Genomic DNA, 16,405 nt, shown 5'->3' on the forward strand with positions numbered 1-16,405 from the left:
CAGGCTTCGCGTACACAATAGCTGCTAGGAGTCGTCCCCATTTCAGACCCACACCCACTCTAACTGCTCTCAGAGTCTCAGCTCACCTTGCGGTGGGAGCCTTGTGGTGGGCCCTGCCTCCCTCACACACGGGGGCAGACGCTCCCCTGCAGGCACGTGTCCCGCCTTCAGGCCTGGGAGCTCTTAACTTTCTGCCAGCAGGGTTTTCTGAGTCTACAAACCCCCATGCCGCAGGAGCACATACAGACGACTGGCACCGTGCTGCCGCCGGGCCAGGGAGGACGCGGCCTGTCTGCCGTGAGTGGGAGCCCCAGCTCTCCTGAGCCTCGGGCACTTACAGACACGAAGGCTTTTTGCTCAAGGGCTCGACTCCTGTTCCTGCTGAACTGAGCCAGTGTGTAAAATGAGAACTGATATCAGCTCAGTAGGCACCGGAGGGCGGGTCCAATCGACAGCCCGGAGAAGCAGCGCCTCAGCTGGGAGCTCCGTAGGCACCGTCCGCTGGCGCAGGAGATGCGGAGGCCTGGACTGTAAATACAAGAGAGTTTTCACCGCGCCCAGAACAGGAGCTCCTCCGAAAGCCCCACCCGCCCCGCTCACAGCATGAACCACCACATGGTTTCACTCGACTGATGGGGACGCATTTGGTTTCAGTTTTCTGTAAGAATAATTTTTGCAACTTTCAATACATTTGACCTTTCAGACAGATGTCCGATTAGTGGGTGTTTCTGTGGACAGACTTAAGGACTGAGTGCGCGGCTAGCATTCCCGGCAGGAGATAGTGCGTCCTTCGGGCCAAGTGGTCTCTCATCCTCCAGGATCGCGCTCTGCACCCACGCTGACCGTGCAGCAGCGGTCCGCCCGTCAGCAACAGCCTCTGCCCCAGCGGCTCCAACTTAACTGTCCCCATCTCACCTTCTCTTCAGGTGCAGAACTTAGCCACTGTGAACAAAGCGGAAACCAATCACTGTTCACCAATCAGCTAAGCTCTGCACCTTGTTAGAGAGGTCATCGCTGGGCACAAATACAGGGACGGTGACCGGTGGGCATCTTCCTCAGCTGGTGGCTTCTTTTGTTTCCAAAGAAGATTTACGAGATACACCTGTCCTCCAATCGGCAGCGAGTGCGGCCACAACTTCTGGAGCAGCAGCCAAGGTCGTGGTTGCGTGGTAATCCCTGGCAATGTGATTTTAATCTTAAGTCACAAATCAGCATGCCAGGAACCCAAGCAGCCAGAGCACCTGAGAGCAGCGCCGCCCCGTGCCCCCGTCTGCGCGCACCAGGCTTCCGCGGAAGGACGCCGGCGACACTGCCGCCTTCATGCCTGTTACACAGGCAAACAGGTGGGGTTTGTTTGCTGTTCATTTAGTTGGCATCCTAGAGGTATAATTTTTTGAATCAAAGGGACTCGAGATGACCATAAAAATGCCAGTGCAGCTTTGGAACTGATGAAAACTGCAGGGACCAAGCACGTGACACACAGAATTGCTAAAGGCAGTTGTTCTTGCTGTTAGTTTACTGCCTCTAACCCTGGGGACGAGATCCCTTCTCTCCAGGCAGATTCTAGCTGCCCTGGGAAGCCTGTGGGGACTCTCAGGCCAGGAGTCCGCTTGCTGGAAGGGGCCCTGGGAGCAACCCCGGCCACTGTGCCTCACAGGAACTGGCTGGGAGGGAGGCTGGCAACCCCGGGATTCATCTGGAGGGTGGGGACAGGAACAAAGATGTCGGGGAGGGGGAAAGGGGAGACTCGTGACCAAGGTGACTCCTTTGCCTGCTTGGGCAAAAAATCCCCATGAAGAGTGGCAAAGGGTGTGCCCCGCGGTGCTGCTCCCGACCGGCGGGAAGGGCGACAGGACTAGCTGGCCTTGTAGCTTCACACATTCACACAAACGCCACGAAATACCAAAACGAAAGAGAAACGCTGCTTATACTGATCACTACAGGAGGCCGGCAGTGAGGTAAGTGCGCAGTCTATGCCGCCGGCCCGTCCTGGAGGGGAGCCAGGTCATGTCTGCCGCAGGCGTTTCGCAACGCGACACTCAGTAGTTCGTCCCCCGTTTCCCTTTCCTGGCACACGTGGTTCCTGACTCTTCTGGAATATGATTATGCTTAGGAAAAACTTTTTATTTCTTTTCATTATTAGAGTTCTTTCAGATAAATAAGCTACTTAAACATATTACACAGAAATGGTTTTCATAAGCACAAAACATGAGAAGCAAACTCGATGTTCAAAGCTGAGCGAAGAATATCAACACCAAATATTCAATGTCCATGAAAAATTACAGAAAAGCTATAACATGAAAAATGCTTCAGATTTGATAAAGTTTTTTTTAAAGATACAAAATTAGACATCCCCTATTAATATCATATAAAACATTGAAGCAAAACGGAGCAGACACAGAAATGATAATGATTTTTTTTTAATGAGAAAAAAAAATCCCACAGTTGTCCTGCAAAACTTGGTGTACCACTGTGAGACTGCTTTAATAGTGTAGAAACCCATACTGAGCAGCACCTCTAGGAAGTAAATCTAACAGGTTAATTCCAGACACAATTAACAGAGAAAGTGATTTAAATAATCCAGAACTCACTCCAATATAAGCCACGGTAGAAATTCCGCTCCAACACAACAAAGCAAAAAGTAGGACTTGCTCTCAAGACACAGGTCATGGAGTGCATACGCCGCGTGTGGTGTGTGGTGCATGCCTGTGTGTGCTGCGTGCGCTGTGTGTGGTGTGTGTGCTGCATGTGGTGCATGTGCTGTGTGTGCCTGTGCCTGGAGAGCCTTCCGCCAGCCCATGACCAGGCGTGGACAGCCCAAGGAGCCTCCAGTTCACACATGGCTAGAAGAAAACATCTGCCCGCAGAAGCCAGGCTCTGGAGTCACAAGGCCGCGTGAACGCCTGTGTGAGCCGTGACCGTGAAGACCGGACCAGCGCTTCCGCGAGGCTTCCCATTCCATCTCCAAACCTACTCAAGACGTTCCCCCATAATGTTTGTTCCTACAGATTTTAAAACCTGAAGTGGCCAAAACAAGGCCAAGGAGCGCCACTGTGCCTCCCGGTGGACGGCCTCTGCCTCCCGGTGACCGCCCCAGTCAGACGAGGTGCTCCGGGGACCCCGGGCTCCCGCACCAGCCCAGCACCCACTTGGCCAGTTACTCTCCAGGCCCCCGGCCAGGGAGCCAAGTACTGATGCTATGGGTGCTCTTGGCTAACTATTCGGCTGATTTATGTAGCTGGCTCCTAAGGGAGTATCTGGTTAGAACTAAATGACAGAAAAAGAAAGGGAGAGAATCACCTCATTAAAATAACATGTCGGCCACCACCTGGGCTGAGGACCTATCCATCTGCTCCCTGGTCCGCTCGAAGCACCTGCGCGCGAGCTGCTGCTGTCTGGCGTCCTCACTCACCATCAGCTCCCCATAGAGGTACACGCCCATGGCCTGCAGGGCACAGAGGCCAGAGGGCATCAGGCGAAGGCGTGGGCACCCACACACACACACGCACACATGACCTCCTCAGTCTGTGCTTGTTCCACACACACGTGCTGGTCTAGAAACCGTGAAGACCCCAGAGAAGACGGAGACTGCGGGGTGACTGTGCTTTTGGAAGCTGCAGTGTGCAATCCCTGTCTCGTCCTCGTTCTCAAAACCCCAAGGAATCCTCAGCCCCCAATTCTCTCCACAGACTCTGACGATTTCGCTGGTGACAGAACGATGAGCCCGCACCATGATGGCCGTGTCAGGAACGCTCTGAACAGAGACGGAGGTGGTTCCCAGAATTACCACGTGGAAGGCCTGTGTGGCACGACAGAGATGCGGGACTCCTGCCCCGCAAAGTGTGTCCCTAGGAGTAGCTGGTGTGAGTTCACCCAGCAAGTCCCTCACCTGCCAGGCAACGAGAGCACAGCAGGCAGCAGCCGCAGCGGACACACCACGAGGCCTGCAGAGACCCGCCCCGCCCGCGCCCTGTCCTCCCCAGCCCTGCACCGCAGCCCGCACCGCAGCCCGCACCGACTCTGCTGCTTGGGAACGATGCTGCAAACACACCCTATTTTTAAAATAGCTAACGACGTTCTAGAAGACCCAAGGACCCCTCTGGATCTGCCCACTCCCTCGTGCCAGGCTTAGCTATGCCATGAGTCACATTCCGACTAAACGAAGGGCCTCAAAGACAGCGCAAGAGCTAAACTCCGCAGTGAAGGGTTCAAAAGCGCTGACCTACAAAAGCCCAGACATGGTGATCCTTAGTTGTCAAAGATCAGGATTCTAAATATACTGCAGTGATTTCTGGTCTTCAGAATGGACCTTAAAGTTGCTCTTAAATTCTGTGCTTCTACTCCTGGTATGTTTTTCCAGACACCTCTTGCTCTGCTGTGCAAATGTGACATTTCTTCTGGTACAAAGGAATGTACTTTTCTTTGTGGGAATAATGAGGCCTCGGGCCTCACTGGCTGGCTGTCCCCACACTGAGACCCTATCAAAAGTCCTTTTGTTTGCCTCACTCCCACTCTCCACCCCAGCTGGAAGGCAGCTCCACGCTGTCACCCACAGCGCTTGGCAGGCCACTCACTCGGAGGCGGAGGGAGTGGAGAATGGGGAAACGGGGTGGGTGTGGGAGGCTGTGACGTGTCACAGGACACACCTGTTGGTGACCTGACAAACTGCGGACATCGAGGCAGCCGATGAGGGTCTCCCCAGATCCGCTCCCGCACACGCACTGCCTGTGAGCTCCTAGGAAGGGGACGGCTGTCCCCGGTGAACAGTGAGAAAAGCTCCCACAGAGAGGAACCTGCCTAGCACAGCACAGCAGGTGCAGGTACAGACCGACTGTCCCATCAGGGTTCTCCCAGTCTGACTTGCACGTGTACTTTCAATGAGGGCCACTGATCAGGGATCTACCGCATGGCATCACCAAGCGACAAGCATGGCCTAGCAGGTGCTGGAGACGCCGTGAAGTGTGAGCATGCAGCATCGGATGACATGTGGGCCACAAGGCAGCACTGAAGGTGCCCAACTCAATCCTTCAAAGAGACTGAGAGAGGATAAAAGCAGCTCAGAAGTATCAGTGTTAGGTAAGAGCCTACCAGTCCTTAAGAATCTCTGGGACAGATTTATTTGTTATGAAAGAGATACTGAGAACGTGGGTTCCTGTGTGAAGTGCAGGGGACAGCCTTTACGGAACCCCCATCCGCTGCAGGATGACACCTACCTGATCCTCCTGAAGGAACCGCTCCACACTTTCGTAGGCTTTTGTGAACTTGTGCTTAACAATGAGTTCACACCACCGATGGCGAACCTGGAGGAACAAGAGAGCGCCCAGTGAGAAACATGCGGGCAGGCACCGCAGCCACCGGGCCCAGCGACCGGCAGCCTCTGTATTCCAGAAAGCTGTGCTCTCAAATGGACTGGCCTTGTTGACACACTTAGTTTTACGTTTTCTTTTAGTTTTTTTTTTTTTCACTTTTTATTTTCTTTGAGAAAGAGACTCGCTCTGTCACCCAGGCTGGAGTGTAATGGCACGATCTGGTTCACTGCAACCTCCGCCACCTGGGTCCAAGCAATTCTCCTGCCTCAGCCTCCCGAGTAGCTGGGACTACAGGCGCCTGCCATCACACCTCGCTAAATTTTGTAGACGGGGTTTCACTATGTTGGCCAGGCTGGTCTCGATCTCCTGACCTCGTGAGCCACCCGCCCCAGCCTCCCAAAGTGCTGAGATTACAGGCGTGAGCCACTGCGCACGGTCAGTTTACTCTTTAAAGAAAGAAGCCACAGTGCTAATTAGGGCTGCCAGGCAACTTCAGAGGGAAAAGCAGGTGTTTCACTGTTTTAAACATGATTTTGCAAGATGACAGATACTAAACGCAAGGTGTAACGAGGAAATTCCACACACATTCCGACCGTGCTGCAGGGTGTGACAGTCAGCGCTCCCTTTCAAACCACCACTCCCGAAGCTCCCGCAGCAGATCCGGCTCAGTGCTGCTCATGTGTGGCAGACACAGCAAGAGGCAGAGATGCTGCCCTCACGTTCCCCGGAAGCGGCAGCGCTCCCTTCTCAGAGTCTGGGGAAGGAGTGAGCCCAGGACACCCCGAGGTGGATAGTTCCTGCTGCGTATCCACATGCGTGCAGGTCCGCACAACGTACTGGAAACAGACAAGCTAAAGGTGGATGCCGTTCTTTTAAAAGATAGATTTCATCAGAAGCTCACCTGCAGGAATTCGGAGGGAACTCCCACTCCCACCCTCTTCGAACCTCCAGACACAGTGGGAGAGTCCGATGCTAGCCCCGGCCGCCCTCTGGACACAGGCACAGCCCCCCGCACAAGGTATTCCCCGCACCCCGGCGCAGGCGGCATCTCTCGGCGCTGCAGGTTCCTTCTCTACAAGAAGATTCACCTACAATTTGTTTTCCAGAATCCAGTCCACTGCCTTTCTCTACTGCACCAAAGCCCTCTCAGTCATACCAAGTCAACCATTCTATGCTCCATGACCGAACCGACACCGCCATACGTGGAAATGATTGCGTGTATTTTAGGAGAACCTCCTTCCATCACGCCTTGTTTTTACCGACGGTGAAAGCGGGAGATACTCTACAGCGACGTGTTTGCGGCAATAATAAAATGTAAGCAACGTCAACATTTTGGCGACGGTCCCTGTAAAGGACATCACCATCCACTGACCTAGCTGGCTCTCTCCTTTAATCTACTCTAAAGAGGTTCACATGCAAACAGTTAAGATTGAAGGAGAGAAACCAATCTTTCGGAAGGATCCTTCCCCCAAGCCACAGTGCCCCGTGCGACAGTGTTAACTTGGGAATTCTGCCAGGCGGCCTGGGCTTGGAGGCAGCCAGGCCCTTTGAAGAACTGAAGTGGCCTCTGGGAGGGGCTGACAGCCTCTGCCCTCAGAGCAAACGGGAAGGAGGCTGGGGCGGCAAAATCTTTCCACCTTCAACAAAATGTGCTTTCCTGTACAGCCAACAGAAATTGACAACAGACTATACGAGGAGGAGCCCTCCACTTCCCCAACAGCAAGAACAAGTGACCAGAGCTCAAAGAAGCCAGCTCACCATCACACGCCAGAGGAAGCCACCAGAAGAAACCGCGCCCAGCTGTGGACAACCCAAGCTGTCCCTTGGACGCCTCCATCCCTCATCTCTCTTCCAACTCACAGCCACCTAAATGTGCCATCTGCCAGGTCCACACGCCAGCAGAGGTGCCATCTGCTGTGAGCTTTGTGAAGACGGGCACCAGCTCCCCGAGGTGGAAGGGGCTTTCGGGCAAGCCGGTCTGATCTAGAGGGATGGCCGCATACGGACGGAGGGACAGCAGGGATGGCCGTGTACGGACGGAGGGACAGCAGGGATGGCCGTGTACGGACGGAGGGACAGCGGAGGACGGGGGGACAGCGGAGGACGGGGGGACAGCGGAGGACGGGGGGACAGCAGAGGACGGGGGGACAGCGGAGGACGGGGGGACAGCGGAGGACGGAGGGACAGCGGAGGACGGGGCTGCTGCTCTGAGACTTGCGGAAACAGCCTCATTTTCTTAAGGGCACAAGAGAAACCTACTTGTGGCAGCTTTTAGGGAGGGTCCCTTAGGTGAGACCTGTCGGCTTCTAAGTATTCTTTAAGTGTTCTAACCACCGATGCTTGTCCGATCTGGCCACACCACACGACCGCGGTCATTCTAAAGCTTGGAGGACGTTATAAATTTGATTGTGAGAATGGAGGGTTTCGCCTCTCCTTTTCTTTCTGTGCTTTCCTTCGTATTATTTACACACAGAAACAACAAAGCATCAACTGGGGCTTATCTCCTAGTAGAACGAGGCCCTCGGTGGAGGTGGGGGCAGGAGGCAGCGCAGCCACAGCTGGCGCAGGTCCAGGAGATGGCGGGTGAAACACGCGCTTTCACCGCGAATCTGAAGTCAGTATTTCCACTTTTCTTACTGTTAGAAATAGTTTGTTGTCAAGATTCATAAGAGACCCAGGCTTGTGACCCCTGGAGGCTAACAGCAACCAGGAAGGACAGACCAAGCCCGTCTCCCACCCCCACTCCCTTTCCCACCCCACGAAGAGAAGATACGAACAACAAGTCTTTTCATTACAGAGAGCTAAGTGTGTGTCAATATTTCGGCGACAGGATGCTGAGAAGACATCGCAGGCCAGACAGTTCCTGCTCACGCACTGCCTTCACTTCTCTTCGTTCCTTTGAGAAACAAAGAAAATCCTTATTTTTCTCCCCCAAACTCTCAAGGACCCACAACTCACACGCCATTCGTCACCACGGGGAGCGGGGACGACATCAGTCTCACTGAGGCCCGGCAGTACCTCCGAAGGAGCCCTGACAGAATATCCGTCTCCAGACCACCGAGGGGCTTCATGGTCGTGAAAGACGCTCCGCCTCCTACAGCAAGCTCCTCGCAGCGAGAAGGCAGGAAAGCCCCACGGCCAGGGAGCTGGGGCCAGAGCTCCACAGTGTGCCCCAGAGGAGAGCTGTGCAGTCTAGAGGTCTGCTCTTATTTCTTAATTTATTAACGAGGCTGGTCAACGGGTCTGTCTGTAATGTCCTCAGTCAGAATAAAAACAAACAGAATGCTGCATGCTCCCAGGACAGTGCCTGGCACCAGCGGGCACCCCTCACTGTGTCTTCCGGTCCCCAGCCTCCCCACAGCACCTGGCGGGGAGACCGGCCGCCCTGTGGACCCGAGCAGTTGTCTTCTCTGCACAGTTAGGAAGGGGTCTGCTTTTGAGGGGTGAAAGCCACACTGACTGGCTGCCTCTCTGCTCCCACCCCGTCTGGGAGCCGGGGGAGTGCTGGAGGCGGGCCCAGGCTCCCCCAGAGCCACAGCACTGTGCTGTCCCGGGCCTAGCAAAGCAGATGCTGGCAGGAGCGCATGACCCGGGCTCCTGGGGAGAGCCAGCTGTGAGCAGCTGTGGGGGTCAGAGGGACCTGCTAAGAAAGTGTGTCCCCTCCCCCACTCCTCCCCAGGCCTGGAAGGCGGCAGGAGAACCTCATCAGACCCTTCCCCAGCCAGAGGCTACCCCAAGCCTAGACTGCACTGGAGATCTGAACTTTAAATCTGAAATTAGGGTAAGGGCTTGGCTCCCTAGGAGACGGGACAAAGTGCAGCTGGGGATAGGGATGGGGGAAAAATGTAACTTTCATTTTAGACCCAACCAGACAGACACTGATCAGCAAATGAATCACACCCCAAAACAAGTCAGTTTCTATTTCCCAGCTTTTTAGAATTCTTTTTTCTGATTAATGCACAAGATACTGTAAGGCCTTCCCCTCATCCCTGTCCCCAGGGACTGTCTTCAGTCCCTACTGTGGAGGTGGCCACTGTGCCAACGTGTTTTACACACAATGTGTTTTTCCTTTTCCTTCTAACAAAGATAACTTCATGGATTGCATTCCTCTGTACCCTGATAAAAATACAGATTTACTTTACACAATTACACTGATATTTAACAGAATATCTTGACTTATGATTCTCATGAGTGCAGGCAGAGACTTCCCATTCCCTGTATTAATGGTTGCAGGGTCGTCTGTGATACTCCACATATTTCTATGATTAGCGAGACCCTGACAGGCAGACACTGTTCACATCCTAACAGGAAAGACAAACCACCTCTGATGCAATGTAACACGAGGTGCGGTCAGCCCGTGCCCCGGGCGTAGCTGGGTGCTACTCCCCAGACGTGGCGTGTCCGGATCAGGGTGTACGTCTTCACTTTGAGAGACTCCTAAATTGCCTTCCATGAGGGTGTAGCAATTTACACTCCTGCCAAAATCGACGTGAGACCCCACTTTCCTGAACCATCACCACTACTGAATCATCAAACTTTTGATAAGTGAAAAATGGTGTCCATGAGGTCCTTCGTTTTTTAATTGAGAGAGAACTTGAGGAAGGGACTAATTAGGAGGTTGGGGACAGTATTATGGACACCAGCCAGGTACGGTGAAGTACCAGAGACCATGGAAGCGGCAGCTACCCACCGGCCTGAAGAGATGGGAGGCTGTTTCTGCAACAGAGACAGCTAGAGCCTGGGAGGGGCTGCAGGAGGAACGAGGGAGCCCCCATTCCCGTCGGGCAGCTTAGGCATTCTATTACCAGTTGAGTATGGCTGTTTTCTTTTCTTTTGTTTGTTTGAGGTAGGGCCTTGTTCTGTCATCCAGGTTGCAGTGGCTCACCGCAGACTCCACCTCCCAGGCTCAAGCGATCCTTTGGGCTCAGCCTCCCAAGCAGCTAGGACTACAGGCGTGTACCACCACACCCAGCTAATCTTTTTTTAAATTACTTTTTGCAGCAATGGGGTCTCTTTGCCCAGGTTGGTCTCAAACTCCTGGGCTCAAGCCATCCTCCCACCTTAAGCTTCCCAAAGTGCTGGGATTCTAGGCGTGAGCCACCACGCCCCAGCAGTTTTTTCATGCGCATAAAATCCTTTCTAGTAACTGTCTATTCATACTCTTTCCCATGTTTTTCCTACTGGATCACTGGCTTTTTCCAGTTAACCTGCTGAGTGTTTGAACACCAGGGAAATCAGCTCGTCTCCGATAAAGCTGCAGCTTTGTCCAGGTTTGTTGAGATCTGTCTTTCTGACTTTGTTCATGGTGGCTTTGCTTGTATTTCTTAATTGCATACAGCTGAGTTTATCTATTTTCTTCTTACTATGGCTTCTCAGTTCTCTTCATTTATGTTTAATGTTTCATGGGTACATATGCCAGAAGTAATCAAATGGTACACTTTAAATATTCACATTTTTTAATATAGTTGAAAAATTTAAGGGCCTTTAAAACCGTGACTAAAATTCATCAAGTCACTCCGAATGCATGTCAGGAATCACCGAGAGCCTAGAGTCGGCACATATTTCAGTCTTACACAGACCCCAGACCCTGACCAACGGGGCGAGGGAGGAAAATGATCAAGTAGGTGTGGGAGAAGGAGAGTGGGCAAGTGGAGAAAGAACAAGACGGCAGAAGGGAAACAGGGACACGGCACGGAGAAGTGAGACCAGAGCTGCCCGTGGCAGTACGAGCACAGGGTCCTGGACACCTGCAGCACCCATGCCTCTGCCTTGGTGCCAGCCTCTCAAGTACCCGACACCTCGCCTACCAAGGACGTGCTCATCTCTTCCCTCTGCCGCTGCTGGTGCTGACGCTGAGTGGCAGACAAGCAGGTGGCCTGGGAGGGGGAAGAGCAGGTGTGGCCTGGGCCTGGCTGGCCTCCTGGCCGCCGGAAATGGGCGAGAGCTCACATATGGAATAAATTAGCACAGTCTCGCAAGAAGGGGCATCTGGGTCTCTGGATCCTTTCCATGTCATCACAGTGAAGCTGACTTGCACAACACACAGGTGTGCACTCCTGAATACTTTAGTCCAATAAAAATTACTTTGAAAATCTGCTTTGCAAAGTTTTCTGCTTATGGGGCACGCTAAACAGAAAAAAATGAGGGTGCTGCCCTCACTCAGTGTACAGATGCGGTTTAACACAGGTGCCACTTACCCTGCTGGAAAGGGACTGCAGCACTTTTCAGGTTTCCACAGCCTCCACGAACACAGGGTAATGACAGCAAAGATTTCAACGTTCTCCCAGGAGTGCTCCACACGGCTGGATCTTCGAGGCTGGGTGCAGGTGGGAGGGTCTTGGAATCCAGGGTGAGAGGAATGAAGGGCAGGTATGTGGAGGCCAATTCACAGCAGGCACATATCTGACGTAGAGAATTAAAATTCTCAAGGAATCCAAGTAATGGTTCCAGGATCGTGGACCCTACCCCAGTAAGAGACCACTCACTGGGGTAGAACGGGGTATGTCTGTGGTACAGGCCTGAGCCACCTGGGAGGCCTGAGCAGACATGCAGTCTGGGTATCCAAAAGGCACGTGGAAGGAAGCACACACACAGATGCTGGCTGTGAGGATGGGGCTCACTGATCCCAAGCACGTTCATGGCAGCCAACTGCACGACAGGCACCGGGAAATGGTGCAGGGCAGAGTGATGGTCAGTACAAACACGTACGCATACTTGTGTGTGCAGACGTATCCACAAATGTGCATCTCTAGAACACACAGACACACACTGAAATCAAAGTGTTCTTTTCCAACGCTTTCCCTCACTACACGCAATGCAGTCTGGTATTTTTATTCTCTTCGTTTTGTTTTTTGAGACCGAGTCTCACTCTGTCGCCCAGGCTGGAGTGCAGTGGTGCGATCTCGGCTCACTGCAACCTCTGCCTCCCGGGTTCAAGCAATTCTCCTTCCTCAGCCTCCCGAGTAGCTGGCAACAGAGACATGTGCCACCAGGCCCAGCTAATTTTTTTGTATTTTTGGTAGAGACAGGGTTTCACCATGTTGGCCCAGCTGGTCTTGAACTCCTAACCTCAAATGGTCCACATACGTCAGCCTCCCAAACTGCTGGAATTACAGGCGTGAGCCACCGCGCCTGGCCTCTTCTTTCCTTTTTTAAAATGCTGGTTGGTGACCTACTAGATTGATTTCATGACCCACTGTGTCTTGACTCCCCCACAGTGTGAAAACCTGCGCACCAGCTCGGCTTCCAGAGCCCGATGCTCCAGGCTGGACCCTTGTCGGCTCAGGCAAGCTGCTCTGACCAGACCCCACTCCAGCTCCAGCTCCCCAGGATGGGGGTCAGAAGAGCGCCAGCGTGCAGGGAGCGCCACAGACAGGCTGGGCTGGCACCAGACAGGAGGTAGGAACCACTTGGCTGAGGAAAAGCCTGGGCCGGGTCTGAGACTCGCAGCAGGACAGCAGAGGGAGCAGGGGAGCCCCAGGAGCAGTAAGGGCCTGGGAAGAGCTGGGGCTTTTCAGGCCGTCTCCTGCGAGGGGCCCCAGGGACAGGCACCGGGGAATCTTGCAAACCCTGAGCCTTGGCCCAGCCTCAGCCCCAGCCAGACGCCACTTCTGCCTTTGCAGGAAACTTATCACACACTACCCAAGAGGTTCCGTGGAGCTGAACTCCGAAGGCTCAGAAACACAGTGCGGAGGGGAGCCTGCTCCTCCGACTTCCCGCAACGCTAGAAAAATGGCACATGCCCAGGGGGGCCGTTCAGAAACCACACCTCGGATTCGGAACACAGGTCCCATGACAACGGGCACGTCTCTATGTCCATAATTTTAACTAGGATACGGTGAAGGGGGCTCCCCCTTATTTGATTGCTTTTTTCTTGGAAATAGAAAAGCTGCTGAAGCTTCCTCACAACTTGAACCACTCTAATCTCTTCTTAAAAATAATCTTTTTAAAGACAGAGTCTCACTCTGCCGCTCAGGCTGCCGTGCAATGGCATGATCGTGGCACACTGCAGCTTCCAAATCCTGGGATCAAGTGATCCTCCCACCTCAGCCTCCCAAGTAGTTGGAACTACAGGTGCGTGCCACTATGTCTGGATAATAGTGGCACCCTGTCTCTATAAAAAATACAAAAACTCCTAGGCTCAGCCTCCCAAAGTGCTGGGATTACAGGCATGAGCCTGACCCCTAATCTCTTTTTAACTCAAGATATCTTCATGTTTCAGAACCAGAGTCCTGGTAAACTCTAGAACACAGGCTGGTAAATTTTTTCTTTCAAGAGCCAGATGTTGAGCATTTTTGGCTTTTTGGTCAAAGCAGCCTTAGATAACAAGTAAATACGTGGGAATGGCATGGCTGCCTTTGGATAAAACATTATTTACAAGAACAGGCAGTGGGCTGCACAGGCTCAGGCTGGGGTTGGCTGATCCTTGCTCTAGAACGGGTGTCCACGTTACGGCTCCCAGAGCACAGCATACACGGTGGTACCGGTGTCTGCCCCCAGCATCCACCAATACGACGTCGTTCAACACAGAGATGAGGCAAAAGGTGAGCAATGGCCCTGTGAGTGGGTGGGGCCAGCTTTAGCACGGCCCCACCAGAAAATCCGGGGTGCTCCTAAACGCTGGTCCTATTCCTCCCTCTGCAGGTCAAATTCCCCTATACAAAGAAACATGCTCTGGCATTCATCCTGAGTCAGACTCATTACAAAGGGGTACTGTGTCTTTAGAGTACCCCAATACCGGAGACAGCGTCTGAAAACCAGTGTCTTAAAGAAAATCTGTGCCTGGAAAATCAGCTGCATCCACCAGGGCCTGAGCAGACGTGGCTACAGGAGCGAGACAGAGCGGATGGGCCAGTTCACCCAACTTGGTTCCGAGAGCCGCAGTGCCACCACCAAAGACCATCAAGACCAAAGACAGGGACGGCCCCCGCTGTCTTCCACGGCAGTCCCGGAGCCAGGATTCAGTTTGGTGCACGCTCGTCACCATGCTTAGAAAAGCACATAGGGCTCCTTCTGGTAGCTGCTTTCGTTGCTTTATTTTTAAACATTTAAAAATTATAAGCAGATGACTATACACAAATACGGAATCCAGTGTACGTGAAATTCTAGCCAATCACGTCAAATTCAATTTTGATCTTTCCAACAGCAACAATCAATACAGATACTTATTCAGTATCCCAAATTCAAAAATCCAAACTCTGAACTGCTGCAGTGAGCATTTTGTGTGTGTGTGCGCGCATGAGTGTGTGTGCGCGCGCGCGCGGGGGCAGGGGGCCGTGGGCGGGTCATGTCAGCACTCAAAAAGTTTGGGATATTGAAGCATTTCAGAGTTTGGATTTTCAGATTTGGGAAACAACCAGTTAAGTATAATACAAATATCCTAATAACTGAAAAAAAAAATCTGAAATCTGAAACATTTCTGGTCTCAAGCATCTTGGGTAGGGGAGGCTTGACCTGTATATTACTTTGGGTTTTTCCTTCTCTCTGCTTGCCACTGTTGCATTGACTGGCATGGTGCCCTTCTGTTCATACACTACAGCTCACTGTCTTTCCATCTCCCGATGACACTACAAAGTCTCAGGTATGTCCTAGTAGCCTTCAGCCTTTTAACAAGAAAGTTATGCTGGGGCCAGCAGACGGGGGCAAAGGAAGTCTGCTGTGACACTAGACGGCACTGCTGCGGCCATAGCTCATCCAGCAGGCCCGGGTTCACTCTGAGTGATCTGACGCATCCACATCTCCCAGCTCACCTCTGCAGCCCAGAGACCAGCTTCCAACGTGCCCCCACCGGCCACTCTCAGAGTCGGGCTTGCAGTCTTCCCAGCTTCCACTGCTCTCTGCACTGCCACGTCCTTCTCCGCTAGTCTGTTGTATTATTTACAGTATCATGCAAGTCTGGGGAGTGCACAGGCCTCTGGGCCACCTTTGGGCCTGTCGCAACGCCCAGCACATAGTACATGCTTGATAAATGCTTCTGAGTGAATGTACCACTTTTGAAAACTTGGAATGCTTTTCGGCTACTCTGAAATTATAATGCACAGTTAGAGGCTATAAAATGCTATGAAGAATGCCACTAGTCCTATTCATAACAGGAAGCACTCCCCTTTCTTTTCAGTCCTTTTGATTTTCAAATTTACTGAAGAAGGAAAAAAAAAATCTGTCCAGGGAACATGATCTGGGAAGCCCATTAAACCTCATTTAGAGTTCCATTTTATTTCTGTAAACAGAAAGACCAGGGCTCATGGCTTTTCTAAGTTAATAAGTCTACCCTGCAATAAACAAACCTGCTTTGTCAATTTGTGTCCTTAAATTAGATTGAACTTGGCTTTACAGGGGGCTGACTGGCTGGTAAGGGGTCTCTGCGGAGGAGCCACAAGGCAGACGGCGTTCCAGTGGGGCACTGCCCCGGGGGCCTCTGGAGCGGTGGAGGCCGCCGACCTGCACGGTCCCACAAAGGAGGAAAAGAACCTCTCACTGTGCAGTGATCACATCAGGGCTGTCCACACTTGTGTTTTCATTCTTTTCTTTTCTCTCTCAGCCTTTTCTGCTCCTTATTTCCGAAGGGCTGCAATCTGAATGTTATTTTTTAAACTAAAGGAAATTAAAAGTTACTTTATTTGCTGCCACAAAGCCAGGTTAGTCAATTCCTAGGCACAGGGTTAAGAGGACAAATGAAGTACTGGAGGCTCTCACTGCCCTTGCTGGAGTCAGTTCCTACAGCTCTTGTCTACATCTCACCGGGCAGAGCGAAAGCGGCAGCAATGTGCAAAATGGGGGGCATCTCAAGCGCTGCCAGGGCCATCACACTCGACATGCACATGGAGATCACGGTGAGGGTCAAGAGTGATGACAAGCATCAAACACTGACGTCAAATACAAACATCAAGTATGACAAAAGAGGCAACCTTGCTCACTTGTGTGGTCTTGGACAAATCTTAACTACTTTTGAAAACGTGGAATGCTTCTTATTTTCCTCCAAATAGGCTCTTTTAAATAACATTCGTGCTATTAAAGGCTCCAAAAAGTACAACATGGGAGCCCACGTGGGGTCCACTTTGAAATACGGCACAGTTTGCCTTCCTTCCATACTGAGACTG

The 16,405-nt window shown here is 52.4% G+C and overlaps 1 protein-coding gene and 3 non-coding genes across 52 annotated transcripts in view; all 4 read right to left on the reverse strand.

The window, feature by feature from the left end:
- The window catches only part of AOPEP (aminopeptidase O (putative)), a 384,021-nt gene that overhangs the window by 18,207 nt on the left and 349,409 nt on the right, over nt 1-16,405 (reverse strand). For 10 of the 49 annotated variants that reach the window (XR_013405027.1, XR_013405025.1, XR_013405023.1 and 7 more), the window contains 2 exons: nt 5,214-5,300; nt 3,301-3,445 (listed from right to left, as the gene is read on the reverse strand). Coding sequence is in view for 12 of the 49 variants with exons in the window: in XM_077966539.1 (XP_077822665.1) it covers nt 3,305-3,445; nt 5,214-5,300 (228 nt within the window). In the remaining 37 variants the exon portion in view is untranslated. Of the gene's footprint in view, nt 1-338; nt 1,177-3,300; nt 3,446-5,213; nt 5,301-11,506; nt 11,712-16,405 lie in introns of all 49 variants that reach the window. The other 39 variants (XR_013405031.1, XR_013405030.1, XR_013405029.1 and 36 more) reach the window with 9 other exon arrangements.
- MIR24-1 (microRNA mir-24-1) lies at nt 370-437 on the reverse strand. Its single transcript, NR_031995.1, has one exon. It is a non-coding gene; the product is annotated as a microRNA mir-24-1 (primary transcript).
- MIR27B (microRNA mir-27b) lies at nt 913-1,009 on the reverse strand. Its single transcript, NR_032377.1, has one exon. It is a non-coding gene; the product is annotated as a microRNA mir-27b (primary transcript).
- MIR23B (microRNA mir-23b) lies at nt 1,150-1,246 on the reverse strand. The gene has a single exon (NR_032374.1). It is a non-coding gene; the product is annotated as a microRNA mir-23b (primary transcript).

This window comes from Macaca mulatta, chromosome 15, assembly GCF_049350105.2.
Source record: "Macaca mulatta isolate MMU2019108-1 chromosome 15, T2T-MMU8v2.0, whole genome shotgun sequence".
NCBI lineage: Eukaryota > Metazoa > Chordata > Mammalia > Primates > Cercopithecidae > Macaca > Macaca mulatta.